The sequence below is a fragment of the Dioscorea cayenensis genome, chromosome 13 (genome assembly GCF_009730915.1).
Source record: "Dioscorea cayenensis subsp. rotundata cultivar TDr96_F1 chromosome 13, TDr96_F1_v2_PseudoChromosome.rev07_lg8_w22 25.fasta, whole genome shotgun sequence".
Lineage (NCBI taxonomy): Eukaryota > Viridiplantae > Streptophyta > Magnoliopsida > Dioscoreales > Dioscoreaceae > Dioscorea > Dioscorea cayenensis.
The window spans coordinates 815297-833286 of NC_052483.1; the positions used below are offsets into that span (position 1 = coordinate 815297).

At 38.8% G+C, this 17990-nt stretch overlaps 1 protein-coding gene across 1 annotated transcript; it reads right to left on the reverse strand.

The window, feature by feature from the left end:
* Window positions 1–2191: 2191 nt before the first annotated feature.
* Window positions 2192–3955, reverse strand: LOC120274980 (lecithin-cholesterol acyltransferase-like 1). The gene is made up of 2 exons (XM_039281508.1): window positions 3412–3955; window positions 2192–3149 (listed from the first exon to the last, which is right to left on the reverse strand). Exons 1-2 carry the CDS (start codon window positions 3774–3776, stop codon window positions 2246–2248), a joined length of 1269 nt encoding a protein of 422 aa, XP_039137442.1. The 5' UTR covers window positions 3777–3955; the 3' UTR covers window positions 2192–2245.
* Between the last annotated feature and the right edge of the window lie 14035 nt (window positions 3956–17990).

The window sequence follows — 17990 nt, forward strand, 5'->3', positions numbered from 1 at the left end:
CTACAATAGTTTTAATAAATATAAAATAACTACATTACTAATTTTAAAAATATTTAAATTTCTATAATGTCATATGATACAATACCGAGCTTCTTACAAGCCGAGCTGTTTAAAGCTCGAGCTCGGTTCATTTAGTTAATATACAAGTTTTTTCTAGCCGAGTCTCAAACAGCTCACAAGCAATTTGGTTTGTTTACAGCTTTCAGACCTCCCCTTGTTTATTTTTTGTCATCAAGCACGCTTCTTGTCTATCAATAATTTTTAAGAGAGTGAGGCATAGTATCAAAATTAATATATATATATATATAAGAGCTAAATACAAATATATTAAAAAGCGAAACAAGTTCCTAATATCATCACTTTAGAAGATCTAGGGTGCATGAAGTGCTGCCATACTAGGGAGTGGGTCACCCAATTATGTTCTACGAGAATATATTCAATAGATTAGTTCTGAACAGCCAAAATGCATTGCCTAAATTCTTTGCACTTATGTTGACATGGCCAATTAGTATAATCACCATCATGATTATTCAAGAGCAGATAAATGAGATATAGACAGTTACACATGATCTTCAGACCATTCAAATTAGAGTGCTTAACCTTGATCATAGTAGTTAAAACTACTTGATGTTGCTCTTGAATGAATAACATGAGCCATTTTGCTCTTTTACATTCTTGTGTTGAGAGTGTGAGATGCAAACAGCACCACCCACCTCAAAAAACACTTGACATTAGCTTATAAAAATGGGAAGAGATTGACAAAAACAAGAAAACCTCAAGACAATAATAATAAGATGTGTTTAGCCATTTTCAGGAGACCAACATCAATTGCACTAGTTTATATAAATATTATATTTGCTATGAACTTGTGAGCACAATAACCCTTGTTTGAAAACCAAGTAGCTTGCTTAAATGTCCCACGTCATAATTATTCCTATTTAGTCCAATCCCTCTTTCATTTATTTATTTATTTTTTAACCAATGAAATTGAAACACCTTCCCATAATAACCTTCCCCGGCTCTACTTTAGGCTCCAATCTAGAGATGTCTAGATGTACTCGTTCGAGCAATTTTCTTGGACATTTAGTTCAAAAGAAATAATTATATTTTTAATTAAATTACTAGTTATTTTTTTAATTATAATCAAAATTAATCATATATTTCTCTTCTGATTTGGAGATGACTATCAAACTTAATTTACATTTATTTGACTCCTCCTCTGTTATAATTGGCAGAAAAATGATCCAATGGATTTAGTTCCGTAATAACTACGTGACTCATTGATAGATTAGTAATTATATTTAAAACTTAGTATTTTTTATTTTAAAATTTTTTAAATTAAAATAATTTAACGGGTGATAATTTAGGATTATTTCATCAGACAACCACCTATTGTTGAAGTGTCTGCTCAATATTGATTCTGCTCTGAGTCTTCATCCATAGTTGCTATGTCCCCTGCTGCTTTTGTTTAGGTGTCCTTTAACCATCAATGGTGGTCAGATGTCTCATTTTGATATATGAAGTTTGTGTGCGTCACTCTCTCCTCTTTCTTTTGTAATCCTTTCCTCGGGTCTCTGTTTTCAACCTTTTTTTTAAAAAAAAAATATATATTTTGAGTTATTTATTCACTCTTTTGGAAAAATCGTTCCATCTATCTTTTCCACGTCCTTTTGTTTGGACTTAAATTGTCCTATCACAAGCTTTTCAATATAATCACATTACAGTGTTTTGCACAAACCATGCAAGGCCCATGGTGACCAGCAACGCTAGGAATTTTGTTTTATATACTTATTTATTTTTTTAAGCTACTTAATAGAATATTTACTTTAAATTAAAAAAATATATCTTTTTTACAAATACATATTCTTCTTATTATAAAAATATAATTGCTAGATTGACATTATCAATAGTTCATTGTTTTCATAGTTTAAAAGACGAAAGATTTCCTGTGTCTTTCTTTTGTGTTAATTACCTTTGCCTTTAAATAAATGTGATTTATTGATTTTTTTCCAAAAAAAAAAAAAAAATTCCATGCAAGATTGTTTGAAGAAATTACTAGTGATCTATCTCAGTCTACTTTGCTTATCTCATTTTTAGTTTATTTGCAACATCATCCCATTTCTGTGGTTGTTCTTTCAATTTTTTTAAATAAATTTGTAATTTAATTTTTTTATATTTATTAAATTTTTATATTTTGGTACTAGTGAGCCAATTATATATAACTCAAAATTTCCAAACACAAAGCTTAAGCAAAGGAGGTCAAATGGATAGAGTTAATGCTCTGAACTTGAGCCAGTATCTCATTCACAGCAACCTCATCCTTAACAAGTGACATATGAGAAACACCAGAAACCTTAATCACCTTCAACACCTGTTGCCCCTTCAAACCTGACCATAGAGACTCAAGTGCTAACAAGCTCTCCAAGTTCACAGTCCCATCTCCATCCCCATAAACAATCCCAGGTTGCACATCAAACCCTTGATTCCCATAAACCAACTTCTCCGGTGTCTCAACTCCAGTACCAACAATGCATGTCACTGGAACACCAGGAGCTTCCAAACTATCCAACAATGGTTCAATCCTTGTCTTATAAGGACACACACCCTCCCCAAATCCAATGTCCATCAGAAACTCAGGTACATCTGATGCCATGTAACTCTTTTTCTCAGTGATCACAAGAGGTTTTGCAGCAAAGACTTTGGGTGAAGGCATGAGCCATAAGTTGCTCTCAGAGCTCCTTTGTTCTTCTCTAACTACCAATGGGTTCACAACGGGGATACCCAGAGTGTAACCAGAAGCGAAGGTGAGCATTTGTAGGACAGTCCCACCCCATGGGGCTGACACTGAAATAAAGTGTTTGATGTATTTGTGGCGCCAAGACAAAGGACTCCTGTTGAGCAGTTGGAGCACAAAGAGACCTCCAAGACTATGAGAGACGATGATCACTGGCTTCTTGCCATTGGAAACGAATGCTGATTCTATTAGCTTTTTAAGGTCCTGCAAATATTGGTTGCCAATATGACAAGGGTGCCCTTCAGCTGCAAGACCATACCGGAAGTCATATGGTGCACCAAATAAGTTCTTCCCACTTTCATATCCTACTTCTTCCAAGGAGTTCACTAGTGTGGCCATGTACTCTGTTATGTGCCTACAAAACAGAGATTACTCTATGAAATATCATCCATATTCAGCATTTTTAACTAAAAATACTAAAGAAGAAGAAGAAGATTACAATCCATGTGAGGAATTAGTTGTCTAATAAGCATCTAATGCATATAAGTACATAATCTCCTCACCTTATTCAATATAGGATTGATGTAATTCATCTCTTATATAAAATACTGAAAACCCTTATCATGCTATGAAATGCTAAATTCCTATCATATTATATGTTACTCTAATAAGCTTACTTGAGATGAGGGTCAAGATACATAAGTCCTTCAGTAGAGCCAAAGTGGGGAACTCTTGTCTCAACTCCAGGAGCATTATGGTAGTCATCAAGCTCAGGATCATAGTAGAGCATCATCCTCTCAGCGAAGCACTGTGTAAAAGGAGAAATGATAACACTTGGGCTAAACCAGAGCCTGAACCATGAGCTCTTGGTCTGCAGAGCTGATAACTTGCAAATAAGAGTTGATGGCTTGTATTTTGATGTCAGACGAGCTTCTAACTGGTTGCCTCCACTCCCTGGTACTAGTACTAGTGGGTGAAGATCAACAGCAATTGAGTTGTGGCAAAGGCACAGTGAAGCAACCATTAGGAATAGAGTCTTCATTCTTGTGAAGTTCCTCTTTGTTTACTTTTCCTCTCTTTCCTACTGTTAATTATACTCACTGCCTGAATGATGGATGTCATTTGCTTGACTACTCTTTCTGAGATTGAAGGTGCCGGTGCTTAGTTTTTTAGATTGATGGCATGATAGTGAATGGATTAGTTGTTGATGGATTTGTGTGGTTGAAGTTGCTTTGAATGGTTGACATGTTTTAGTTTTTTAGACTGATAACATGATCTTTAATGGATTAGTTTTTGAATTGATGGATTTGTGTGGTTCAAGTTGCTTGGAATACTTGGCATGTTTTTTGGCCTTGTGTTCATGTTTGAAGTCTCTGTTTCTAAGTTTGTTCTTCTTTATTTATTGTCTCTCTCTTATTCATATATGGGCTTCAATTTGGTTGGACCTGTTTTCTAGGGTCCTTGTTTAGCCTTTATTTATTTATTTATTTATTTATTTATTTTGCTGTGGTGCTTAGACATGAAATGAAAGAGTGTTCTTCTTTATTTATTGTTCACCTCTGCAGGACCAATCCGTGTTGAACAAGCTCAAAGCCAATTCTAATGATTTTATTCATTTGGATAGTGATACTATGACCAAAGCTTGTCGTCGTTTCCAAAACTCGTTGTTTGGAAAATTTTTTGGAAAGCCTCCGGCCTTCGATCAAGTCAAGAAGATACTGCTGAATATGTGGAGTAACTTGGGTGAAACTATGATTTCTGATCTACCGAATGGCTACCTTCTAATTAGGTGTGCCTCCCATGAGTCTATGCAGAAGATACTATTTGAGTGTCCATGGGCTGTGAATGGTATTGTCTTACAGCTTGCTCAGTGGCAACCATTCTTTGAGCCGGCCTTCACCAAGCTTACTACTGCTGCTGTCTGGGTGCAACTCCACAACTTACCTGTGGAGTTTTGGGATGGCGAAACCCTGGAAACTATAACTTCTTGTTTAGGTCAGTTGCTTAAAATTGACGAGTTTACTTGTTCTCTTTCTAGGTCAAAATTTGCACGGGTGTGTGTGGAAATTGATCTGGCCAAGCCACTCAAACAAGGTTTTTGGATTGGAGATGATAGCCACAGGGTGTTTGTGGTTGTCCTCTATGAAAGATTGCCAACATTTTGTTACTCGTGTGGTGTCATAGGTCATGGAACTAACACCTGCAGCCGCCGGAACTTGGAAAACCAGAGCTTGTCATCTCCACCCCTTTGTCCTGACCCTGGTGTCAGACAAAGGATGGCGGTTATGGAAGCTCAAGGTTTACAAGGCACTGGCATGGAGGTAGGTGCTGGATCTATATCGATTGACCTGGAATTGGCTCCAGAAAAGCAGGATAATTTTATTGATTCTGATTATGGTCCGTGGATGCTGGTAACTCGACGACGGGGTCGCGGTGGTGGGCGCGGTGGTGCCGGTGGCTCCAGGCCGGAGTCACATGAGCAGCATGCGAGATCACGTGCCCCGGTTAGCGAGATTACCAAGGCCGCTACCGTTCGCTCTGATGCTGTGCGGGCGCCTCGTGGTGGTCTGCTCAGAGGGAGAGGTGGGCACGTTTCGTCTAGGCCTCGGATCTCTCTTGAACAGTGCTCTATTGCCCCACTTGTAGCTTCCGAATCAAATCAGCATTCTGTTCAAGCTCCTCTTTCAACGGTCCTGTCTCCCACTGAAGCTTTGGAAACAGATAGGGGTGATATGACTGCTCCTTTCTCTAGTCCCAAGGGTTCAGCTGGTCTCAAAGGCAAAGGGAAAACTGGTAATTATGATGTCAATATTTCTCCAGTTCTAAGATCTTCTTTAGATCCGGGTATGGGGTTGGAGTCTGGTGAGCCCTCTGATAATCATATTATGGTTGTTGATCGTCTCGCCGACATTCTTCAACCCTCAGCTCCCTCTCAAGATAACACTTACGTTGAGATGAATGACTCTGAAGATTCTTCGGGCTCGGAATCTGACTATGAGGAAGACGATGATGAGAACGATGCAATGTCAGATGATGTAGAAAATGATGAACCTGATGACAATATGACTCTGGATCAATTCCAGAATGGTATTCGGAAAGAAAATCTTGTCCGCCGGGCTTCTCTTGAGGCTCCGTCTTCTCTGAAGAAAGGGCGGCTTGACATGGGTGTTGAGGATGCTTGATGTGTATCCTTTTCTTCTTCTTGCGTTAGACTCTTCGCTTGTTAGTTTACAAATATTTTGTTCTTGGTGTTCTTATTATCATGTCTTATTATATGATGACTGAAATTACTAATATTGTTTGTTGGAATTGTAGAGGTGTGTCGGGCCGGGACACTACTTCTCGTATTTTGCAAATGGTCAGGAAGATAAGCCCTTTGATTTTCTGTTTGGTTGAAACCAGAGCGGATTCGTCCCGTTTGGAGAGATTCTGTCAAATTCTTGGTACTAGTTGGCACTGGGCTGCGCTTCTTTCGCAAGGCTATTCTGGTGGTATTATCGTTTTCTGGAGGATTAACATTGGTTCTGTGACTCCGTTGGTCAAATCACGGTTTGCTCTTCATCTTGTTATTACCACTGCTCAACAACACTCTTGGGTTCTCTCCATCATTTATAACTCTAATCATATTCATGGCCAACGTATTTTGTGGAAAGAACTCTCTGATATTGCTTCGGCTAACTTACCTTGGCTTGGTATAGGGGATTTTAATGAAGTTTGTACTGGTGAAGAGATAAGAGGGGGATCTTTCTGTAACTATCGTCGCAAAGCGCGTGAGTTTTCCAATTTTATCACTATTAATAATCTATTGGATGTTAGATATACTGGTTCCGATTATACTTGGTGCAATAACCAATTAGGGTTAGCTAGGCGATGGGCCCGTCTGGATCGTTGTCTGGTTAACACTAATTGGGCTGCTCACTTTAATAATTATGTCATCAAGCACCTTCCTAGAACCTGTTCAGATCATGCCCCTCTTCTCTTGACCATTATTCCCAGATCTAACTATTACTACAAGAAAACTTTTAAATTTGAGAATTTCTGGTTAGATTATTTGGGTTGTCACTCTGCAGTTAGAGAGGCTTGGCGATTTTGGCCCCATTCTAATCCTTTACATGCATTTTCTCATCTTTTAGCTCGTACTCGTACTAATTTGTTGAGATGGAAAAAGACAGGTATTAACTCGCTGGATTTTGAAATCAAAAAGACTGAACAAGAGATTGCTGAGGTGGAGGTAATTGAGGATCTCAATAGCTTTGATACTTTTACTCATAGCAATTTAAATGCTCTTTATAATAAGTTTACTGCTCTTCAGAGACAAAACTCTTTGAAATGGGCCCAACGGGCTAGACTTCTTTGGGTTCAAAGTGGTGATTATAATACTTCCTTCTTTCATAATTCTGTTCGTATTAGAAATCATGTTAATTCTATTATGCATATTGCTGATTATAATGATAACTGTTTCACTGATCGGTTTGGGATTGAGAGTACTTTTATCAATTTCTTTTCTGAATTATGGAAGGATCCTAATGATATGTCTTTTAATGATGTCCTTCTTGCTCTTCCTAATGATTTACCTTTTGTTGAATCCATAGACAGAGATATGCTTATCAAAGAGGTTACTAAACAGGAAGTATTTCAAGCTTTGAAATCACTTCCTTCAGGTAAAAAGCCCGGACCTGATGGTATGAATGCTGAATTTTTATCTTTTTCTGGGATGACATTGGTGATTCTTTATTTATGGCTATTAAATATTTTTTTGAGAATGCTTTTTTGCCTAAGTCTTGGGGCCAGACTTATATTGTCTTAATCCCTAAAAAAGCCAATCCTAAGCAAGTTTCTGATTATCGTCCCAATTTCTTTTATGTAATGTGTGCTATAAGGTCATCTCTAAAAATTCTCGCCAATCGTCTTAAAAAGCATTTTTACCTAGTTTAATTGGCATTGAGCAAAAGTGGCTTTTGTTTTTTTGTCGCAGATCCCTTCGATAATATCATTGCTCTGCAAGAGGTAGTGCATTCGATGGATAATGACAATTCCTCCCTCCCTAGGATGATTATTAAATTGGACATTGAAAAAGCCTATGACACTTTGAGTTGGAATGCAATTCTTGCCACTCTTCACCGAATGAAGTTTCCTAGTATTTGGATTTCTTGGATCAATGCTTGTCTTAGATCCACTACTTACTCTCTTCTAATTAATAAGCATCCTTCTAGGTGGATTAATGCTTCTAGGGGCCTTCGACAGGGAGATCCTATCTCTCCTTACCTCTTCATTTTGACTGCTCAAAATTTGACGGCAATCCTTAATTTTGCTTTGCAACATAACATGGTTCCTGGTTTTAGCCATTCCCTCTCAAAAAACTTTAACCACCTTATGTATGCTGATGATTTAATTGTTGTTACCCAGGCTTCTAGGAAGTCAGCCCGTAATATCAAGCTTTGTCTTTCTTTTTATCAACGTCTTACGGGTCAACGGGCTAATAGTATTAAATCAGAAATTTACTTTCCCACTAGATTCAATAAGAGGTTGCAAAAGAGTATTTCTGCTATTCTTCAATTTAAAATTGCAACTTTTCCTTTAAAATATCTTGGTATCTTAGTTGCCCCTAAAAGACTAGCTTTAAGTCATTTTAACAACATGTTAGACAAAATTAAAAGGACTATTGCGTTATGGAATCATTCTAAACTCTCTGCAGCTGGTAAAACTATTTTGATTAATTCCTCTTTATTATCTACTCCTCTTTACTATCTCTCTGTCTATCTTGTTCCTGATACTATCTTAGATGGCATTGCTAAGTATGCTAGATTCTTCTTTTGGTCTAAGAGTGGCAATCGAAAGGGCATGAACTCGGTAAGTTGGACTGATACTATGCTTGATAAAGCTGAGGGGGGGTTATCCATCCGGAACTTGCACTTTTCTAAAATCTCTTTGATGGCCAGAAATGTTTTCAGCTATTTGAATAAACAAAATGCTATTTGGGTTGATCTACTTTACCTTAAGTATGGGTCTTTTAATCCATGGACTGATGCTATTAAATCCAACTGTTCCTGGTTTTTTCGTGGGTTATGCCGTACTGCCAAGATTATCAAACCTAACTGCTGGCTCCTTTATGTGAATCCTTTGCGGGCTTCTTTTCTTTTAGATCCATGGTACTTTGAGATTCCGCTTGCTTTTAAACCTACCTATCTCAACATGGAGGCTAATTTCGACAATCTTCAAATTTCTGATTTTCTTGTGGATACTCATTGGAACCTTCATGCTTTACATAATGTTTTTGGTAGTCATTTAAATTCTGATACTCTCAGTCTTGGCAAAATCAGCTTTGACTTTGACAATTGCTTAGTGTGGTTTCCTAAAACTAAGAAATTCAAACTTGCTTCCATTATTTACTCTCATCTTAACAATTCTCATGTTCAGCAGGATTTTTGGGATGGGTGGGGTAACATTTGGAAGCTTCGTGTGGCCCCTAGAACTAAACATTTCATCTGGCTTGTGTTTCATAACGGGGTCAAAACATATGATTATCTTTATCGTCTCAATCTGGGACCTCAAAACTCTTGTGTCTTTTGCAGATTGGAGAATGAAAACATTGAACACCTTTTATGTCTTTGCCCCAAAGCTTTGCTTATTTGGTCCTATATTAAGCTTCTTACTGGTAAATCTTTCTCTTTTGAGGGAGGTTTCATGTCTGGGAATTGGCTTAGCCCCTCTGTGGCTGGCAACGACTCATTCATTCGTTCTACAATTGCTACAACCGCTTGGTATATTTGGAAAGCGAGGTGCAACATGATCTTTAAAAATGTAAATTTGATTGCTGGTTATTGGCATCTAATGCTGTTGCTCACACAAGTGAATATTTTTTTCTGTGCCTGATACTTTAACATGGAGGAACCTTTTCTTGAACAATTTCACTGCTCTTGACAGTCCTTTTCTTGTAATTTCTGCTGTTTGGAACAATGAGACTTTTGTTCGGGGGCTGGTTTCTATATATGTGATTATAATGCAAAAAAATTTCTATTGCAGGTTGCTTTGGTCTACATGCTGACTCTTTATTTGAAGCCGAGGCTGTGGCGTTGAAATCAGTTCTTCAATATCTATATCAAAACAAGTTGAAGCCTAAGCAATTGTTCATCACCCATGAGGAGTTAGCAAGAACTATTAAGTATGGGGTGCTTCTTCCATGTTGGAGAACCACAACTTTGATGGAGAATATTGGTGCCATGATGACTATTCTGGGAGACATTCAGCTGCATACCATTCCAAAATGCTGGGCCAAGGCTTCTTCTGGTTTTAGCTGTTCTTGGCCGTAATTTACATGAGTTGACTCTTTTTCATCATGGCCGTGAGCTACCAAATTGGATCATGAAGATATTTCAAAATTTGGGTCTTCACTACATTTAGTTTCTAGTCTCTTTTGTGTCTAGTTTTTGTGATTAGCCTGTTTCTCTTCTCTAATTCCTTCTCTTGTAGCTTTTGTTTGTTTAGATCTTTGCTTTCTGTTTTTTGTCGGTTTGTTTTTCTTTGCTATGTTGTTTTCTCTGTTCTTTTTAGTTTTCTGCTAATAAAAAAACTTTTTGAGCTCCTTTTTTATCACAACCAAATTGAGGAAAGTGTGAGATGTTAGCATCATCCCATCCACTCACAATGGTATATTAAAATAATAATAATAATAATAATAATAATAATACAAACTTGAGAATACATTCATTGAATCATTTTTGTTAGCAACCGAGTATCTTGGCAAGTATTTATTTTTAAACCTACTTAATATAATATAATATTTACCCCGAAACCCAATACAAGATCTTGTACTAAAAAATAATGTGTTTATTCTAAAATTATAATTGACATATCGACTCCGTCAATGCTATCACTGTTCTCATGGTTTAAAAGATAAAAGTCAATGCAAGATTGTTTGTAGGCAAAGTACACCACCACCCCTTAATTAATTATTGGACTAGGTAGAAGAGTACTTTTGTTCAGAGAACTGGATTTATGAGAAAGGACACTATAATTTAAGGGCAAGTGTGTCCATTAATCAAGGGCAAGTGTATCCATTGATGTATTAAATGTCAACACCCCCACCAGGCCATCTATTGGGAAAAAAAAAAACATTTAAATTTATATAATCTCTTTTTCAAACTTTAATAGTCCCTACAAGTCCTGTGACTCTTTTTGCAATATCACTAAATTTCTAAATTTAAAATTCATTCTCATTTAATCTGATTTATCTTATAAATAAATTATTTTTTTTTTGGCCAATGTCACCCCTGGTGAGCTGGGCATTTTTTTGTTATCTTGATGCTTCTGTCTGTTCTTTTTTTATTTTTAATGCTAACATACTTGTAGTTTATTTATTTTTTTCAAAAAAATTTATTTTATTTTAAATTACTATTATACTCTTGTTTGATATTCATTACTTTCATCTTACCTCTTATGCCAACCCTAACTGTTTTAACGAGCTCGGTTGATCATGCATAGAGCAAACCTCTAAACTAAGTAAGCTTTAGTTGAGATCAGGATAAACTCTCACGGTTAACATGCGAGCAAGCTCATCTCATCAAATTTGATAAGCTCCTCCCAAATCAGACAAATTCATTTCATTAGAGGCAAAGATGAGCTTGCTAGAATTGGGTGATTTTGCTAGATCACAGTGAGCTTGCCTGAAAATAATAATAATAATAATTTTGTACAAGCAAGACTGTCAAAGTTTAAACTTAAAATCTAAGGGCATCAAAGGTCCGGGTGTGGGCGTACCTCAGTAGATTTCTACATCTACTTGAGCTCCCCTTGTCTATGTCACTCTTATGGAGCGGCTGGAGGTCTACATTACATCCCGCGGTCCGGGTGTTTGGGAATTGGATTGTTAAAGCTTTTGTGTGGTCTATTTTGAGCTTTACGCTGAAATGATTATATCTTTGCTGATAAATGTGATAATGCTCTTGTTGTCATGATGAAGACCGCTCATATGCTGTTATCTTGGTTCTCTGCAGCGCCTGAGGGCTTGAAAGTGAAGCTTCCTGAGCCTATCTCTTCCATCAGGCGTTGCTTAGAGCTTGGTGGACCACGTTCTGAGGAGGTGGAGGTCACTTCCTTGACGGAGGTTGTTCAAGATGGTGGGGAGGAGTAGTGATTTTGTTGATTTGGGTCAGAAAGAGACCCGTTGTTCCTCCTTTTATCTTGCACTTGTTTTTGTTCCACAGCTGAGTGGGACGATCGTGTTGTGTCTTTTTGTTTTTTAATGGATGTGGTTTTATCCACCTTTCCAGAGCATCAAAGATATAAATTAATTTTAATGGCTTGTATGTCTGTTTAAATCTTGGCAGGGACTTTCAACTCACAAAAAGGAGACCAAATTATTGTGGCCTGATTTGACCCGTCCGGCAATCAAATTGGGTGCCATCTAGAAGATGATCCGAAAAAGGCAATAATTCCACACCCTTCTTCAAAAGCACAGCATGAAAGTTATGTTCAAAATAATTATGCAGAACTTCAAGCTAGACAACAGGAACAAAGAAATGAGGTTCCTGGGCGGCGCTCGCGAACCGTACGGAGGTGCTCGGCTACCTATCAACGGAGCTCGCGGCCGCACTAGGAATTCTCTTGGTGGTTCTCGTGGCGGTGCTCGGCCTTTTCATGTTGGACATCAAAGAGGCTCTCATACCTCCGCTCTCTCACACCACTTCATCAGCGGTGCACCTTCTGATTATCCCTCCCAGCCTCATGAAGCTAGACCATCGACAAACAAGAACTCCCCGGTGAAAGATGGCGTCTCCTTCGCTGAAGTAGTTCGTCACTCTCCTCCCCCGGAGAGCTCTCGTCCTCCCCAGTCGAAGTTGGATGCTGGCCCATCTTCCTCGTTGAAGCGTCGCCGCTCATCGGAAAATGATGAAATTTGCAAAAGATGCTTAAGATCGGGTCATAAAATCAAAGATTGTCGTCATCAACTTACCTGCCATCGCTGCTCGGGGACTGGGCACTTCGCTGCTAGATGCCCACTGAAATACTCCAGCATCGGACATCTCCCGGAGAATGATAGATCGAAGAGGCCTCCGCCGACATCCAAACCTTTGCTCCATGTTCCTGTTCCTCGTTCTATCACTGAATCTCATTCTCTTAGGGTTTCGTTACCCATCTCTGAGGCCATCATTCAATCTAAAGAAGACTTAAAGAGAAGGGTGATTATCAAAGTGATTTCGGGTAATGCGAGTGTGCGTTCTCTTCATAACGCTTTGCCGGTGCACCTGAACACCGATCAGTGTGAAAATATTACTCCATATGGCGATGATTTCATTCTCAATTAGAGCTACTGTTTCTATTGTTAAGAAGGGCCGGCTTACTCTAAACACCATTCATGGACCTTGCACCGTTAGTCTCTCTCATTGGACGCCAGAATTTGGCTCTCACGCCGTCGCCACCGGTAACTACAACTGGGTGAGAATCTCTAACCTACCTCTCCACTGTAGGAATTGGGACTCTATCGTCACAGTCTTGAAGCCTTTGGGAGATCTCATCTTTGTTCAAAAAAAGGAAGATGTCTCATTGGAACACACGAGAGCTTTGGTGAGACTTCATTCTCCCACATCTTTTCCCTTGGAGATGACCGTCGATGTGGGTGTTAGAAGCTTCAAGGTCCGTCTTGTTGATGACGGTGCTCCAATCATACGCTCCAAGATCGTGCATGGCCCTGTTGCTCAGAAGAACTCCGACGTCTCCGCTTCCTCTGCTATTTTGAAGACGCTACCAATATCCGATAACAGAGCTCCTCCTGCTTCTACAAGCAAGACACGCGCACCTCCTGTTAAGCTCAGACCGGCTTCCATAAGCTCAGACGACATCCCCTTGGCTGAGGGGAGTCGGAGCTCCGGTGATCGGCACAAAGTGGTCCCCCAAATTCCTCCGGTCTCTCGGGCGAGAAACGAGGAAGGGGACACACTGTTAACGCTTAGTGGCTACGTGATGGCTGAACGCACAACAGCCACTCGTGTGCCTCGGGATCGTACTCCTCCAGATCATCTTGGACCCAAGTCGGTGTCTGATGTGTCTCGTGATCAGGATCCCCCCGATTCCTTTATTATTTCAAATCCAATTCCTTCTTCAGATATTAATTCCAGCATTACTTTAGCACCTCCATGTGATAATAATTCATTCATTACCAACATCACACAGGAGAAGGACTCGCCTCGGGAATTGAACCCCACTGAGATCCCAGCTTTTTCTCAAATCGTTGTGGTCCCTGATTGTGAAAATAATTCACTCATCACCAATGTTTCCTTGGAGAAAACCTTACCTCTGGATAAGAACCCCACTAAGATCCCTGCACTCTCTCAAGCCGTTGAGATTCTGCCTCGAGATAAGAACTTTTTAATCAAAACACAAGCTGATTCTATTCAACTGAGTCCACTTCACACGAACCCAATTAATGTTAAGCTTGATTTGATTAAGAATCCAATTTCAGCTCCTATCCAGGATACTATTATTGGTAATTCTAAAGGCAATGAGATATTAATTCCAAATGATTTTGTTGATCCTAATAATGTTGAATTACCATCACATTTGAAATCATAACCTCCGAATATTTCAATTCCTGAGGGATATAAATTGATTTTTATCCATGGAGGTTGGACTTTAGTTCCAAATGTCAATTCAGATAAATTCTACACACAAGATCCATCCCCCCCAATCACTCCCCTGAGTGCTCATTCTGACGATGAACTTGTCGATTGGGGTGATGATGATGATTTCCCTATTGAAGAAATTGCAGATGATAACCTTATTCTCAGTGAGGAGAACCTCTTGCAATTAGATGATAACTCGGAAGATTTATCTGCTTTTCAATTGCCTGATTCTGAGGGGCTTCTCCTAAGTGGTTTGGAAAATCCTACAGACACCAATACCGAGATGGCTCCTGCCACACTTCTACCTGATAAACAAGTTGCTGATTGCTCTTCACATTGCCAGCCTCAGAGGCAAGTTAGAAGAAGCGACAGGCCAAAGAAACCTTCAGGTCGATGGAATGAAGAAGCTGGATTTATTCCCCATCCACCCAGATCTACTAAGAAAAAAATCCCTGAGGATCCAAGAGACGGTACGCCCAATCTTATAAATTATGTATTTACTTCTTGGTCTGATGCTCAATTCTTTAATTATAGCAATGCATGCGGGGTGAAATTCTTAGGCTCACCTGATCATAAATTCAAATGTTTGGATAGAATCCGAAAACTTGAATCTACTAGAACTGAATCTTCTTCATATTCGTCAGGATCTCATTCGAGATCAGACAACTAGACCATCAACTTTTCTGATGTTAGTTTTATGCTGGAATGTTCGTGGTCTTGGCAGACCCTCTAAACGCCACCTTGTTAAAGATATCATTTTTAATTCTCGCGCTGACATTATTTGCTTACAAGAAATGAAACTTCAAGATATTCACTGCTCAATTTGGAGATCAATTGGTGGTTCACGTCTGAACACCTTTGATTTTCTCCCAGCTCAAGGTACTTCGGGTGGTATCATTATTGCATGGGATCACTCTCAAGTTAATGGTACCCTCATTCACAAGGGTACCTTCTCAATTACAATTGAATTCACAAATCATTCTAATAATTCAATATGGGCTTGCACTAGTGTTTATGGTCCTAATGCTAGCTCACTTCGTATAGAATTTTGGAAGGAACTGCATACTATCAGAAATCTTCATGCACTACCCTGGATTATTTGCGGAGACTTCAACACTTTATTTACCTTGGAAGATAAAAATAAAGGAGACTTAAATTCTAGAGATATTGCTAATTCCCAAAAACACCTTGGTGATCTTAACCTGATTGACCCCCCTTTACATGGGTGGAACTTTACATGGACAAATGGACAAGCTGATCCTACCTGGGTTCGTCTGGATAGATTCCTTTATTCTCACGACTGGCCCCTGTTATACCCTAGATCCTTTCAAAGTGCTCTACCTAGAATTGGATCTGATCATTCTCCAATTTTTCTGGAATTTGGAAACCATCAATCCCGCTCCTGTATTTCAGATTTGAAAAATCTTGGTACACTAATGAACACTTTGAAAACCTAGTCCACGGTTGGTGGTCTGCTATAAGCTATGAAGGCTGTGGCGCCTTCATCATTTCTAAAAAATTCATAAACTTGAAAACAAAACTACGCATTTGGGCGAAAGAGACGTTTGGAGCTTCCAATATTCATAAAAAAAACCTTCTTTCTGAATTAAATTCTCTTGATTCCCTACATGAAAGTAGACCCCTCACTGAGCAAGAACTTAATCGTTTATCTCTTATCCGTTCGGAGCTTTATACTATTCTAAAACAAGAAGAAATATACTGGAAACAACGTTCTCGGATTACTTGGCTCAAAGAGGGTGATTCAAACACTAAATTCTTTCATATGCTAGCTAATGGTAGAAAGAACAAAAACTTCATTCCCCGCATTCGCAGTAATGGACTTTGGATTGAAGAAAATCATGAAATTGGTAAAGTCTTCACTGAACACTTCCAAGCCGTGCTCGGTACTCCAATTACCCACAGATTCCTACTCAATTGGCAATATCTATTTGAGTTCAAGGATAGAGTTGACCTCTCTTCCCTCGAACAACCTTTCACCACAGAAGAAATTAAGCAAGCTGTGTTTGAATTAAATGCGGACAAGGCTCCTGGACCTGATGGTTTCCCGATATTCTTTTTTCAAAAGCACTGGAATTTCATCCAGGAAGACCTTATTAAGCTTTGTGGTGACTTCTACAATGGTTCTATTAATTTTGAACGCCTTAATTGGGTTCATATCGCTCTTATCGCCAAAACAAAAGCTCCTACTGAGGTTTCAGAATTTAGACCTATTAGTCTCATCAATTCTACTTGCAAAATCATTTCCAAGATTCTCGCCTCTAGGTTGAGTAAAGTGATTAATCTCATAATCGATAATTCTCAATCTGGTTTTATTAAAGGCAGATGCATCGCAGATAACATTATTGCTGCTCAGGAAGTGATTTTTAATCTTCAAAAAAAGAAAAGACTCGGATTTGCTTTTAAAGTTGATTTTGCGAAAGCCTTTGATTCACTTGACTGGAATTTCCTTCTGGAGATTCTAGCAGCTAGAGGCTTTGGCAATCGCTGGATTAATTGGATACATACCATTCTCAGTACTGCAAAAACACAAATTCTCATCAATGGTACTACCCAAGGATATGTACGCTGTAAAAGAGGTTTAAGACAAGGTGATCCCCTCTCACCTCTTCTTTTTGCTTTAGCGGCTGACGCTCTCAGTGCTATGTTCAATCACGCTATTAATTCCAAAGTTCTGGCAGGAGTTCAAATTGACCATGTTAATAGCATCTGTCATTTACAATACGCGGATGATCTAATAATCTTCTCTGCTGGAGGGCATGATGATCTTCAAATAATCAAATTAATTCTTTATCTCTTTGAAGGTTGTTCTGGACTTTCAATAAACTTCTCGAAGAGCTGTCTATACTCCACAAATTTTGGATTTCAACCTCACTCTTCTTCTGCAAGAATTTTAAATTGCAATAGGGATTGTCTTCCTATTACATACTTGGGAGTTCCCCTCTCTGGAAGACGGCCTAGACGACAAAATTGGACAAAACTTATTGATTCTGTCCGATCTAGACTCACTCCCCCGGAAAGCTTTTATACCTTTCCTGGGGGTCGTCTAACCCTTATTAACTCCGCTCTCTCTACCCCTACCCTGCTTTATCGGATGTCGAGATTCAAACTACCAATTTGGGTTATTCATGAGATCGACAAGATTAGAAGAGATTTCTTTATGGAAAGGGCCCCGATCTTGGATCTAAAGGGTATCGATTAGTCGCTTGAAAAGGATTTGCCGCCCTCGCTTCATGGGTGGATGGGGAATTCTTGATCTTCGGGAGTTCAACAAAGCCTTACTTGGAAAAATGGTGGTGGAAGATCACTACTACATCGAATTCTTGTTGGTCTAAGATCTTAAACGCAAAACTACTCTTTTAATGGATCACCTGGATACCTATTTCAACATCCACCAAGAAATAAATCCTTCTTCTGGGCTGGGATTAACACCGTTCTTACTCCCTTCCGAACATGCATAAATTACCAAGAGGACTCTTATTCTTGGCCACTCAAAAAAAATGGCATTTTCTCTGTCAAATCATTCTACAATTTCTTAATTGACGGAGGGCTTTGAAGTCAACTTTATTCTCATTTTTGGAAATCCAAATCCCCAAGCAAAATCACTTTATTCTGCTGGT

Coding starts and splice junctions, on each gene's coding strand:
- LOC120274980 (XM_039281508.1), bottom strand. CDS start 3,776: ATGAAGACTCTATTCCTAATGGTTGCTTCACTGTGCCTTTGCCACAAC. Junction 3,150..3,411: donor TATCTTGACCCTCATCTCAA/GTAAGCTTATTA, acceptor TCTGTTTTGTAG/GCACATAACAGAGTACATGG.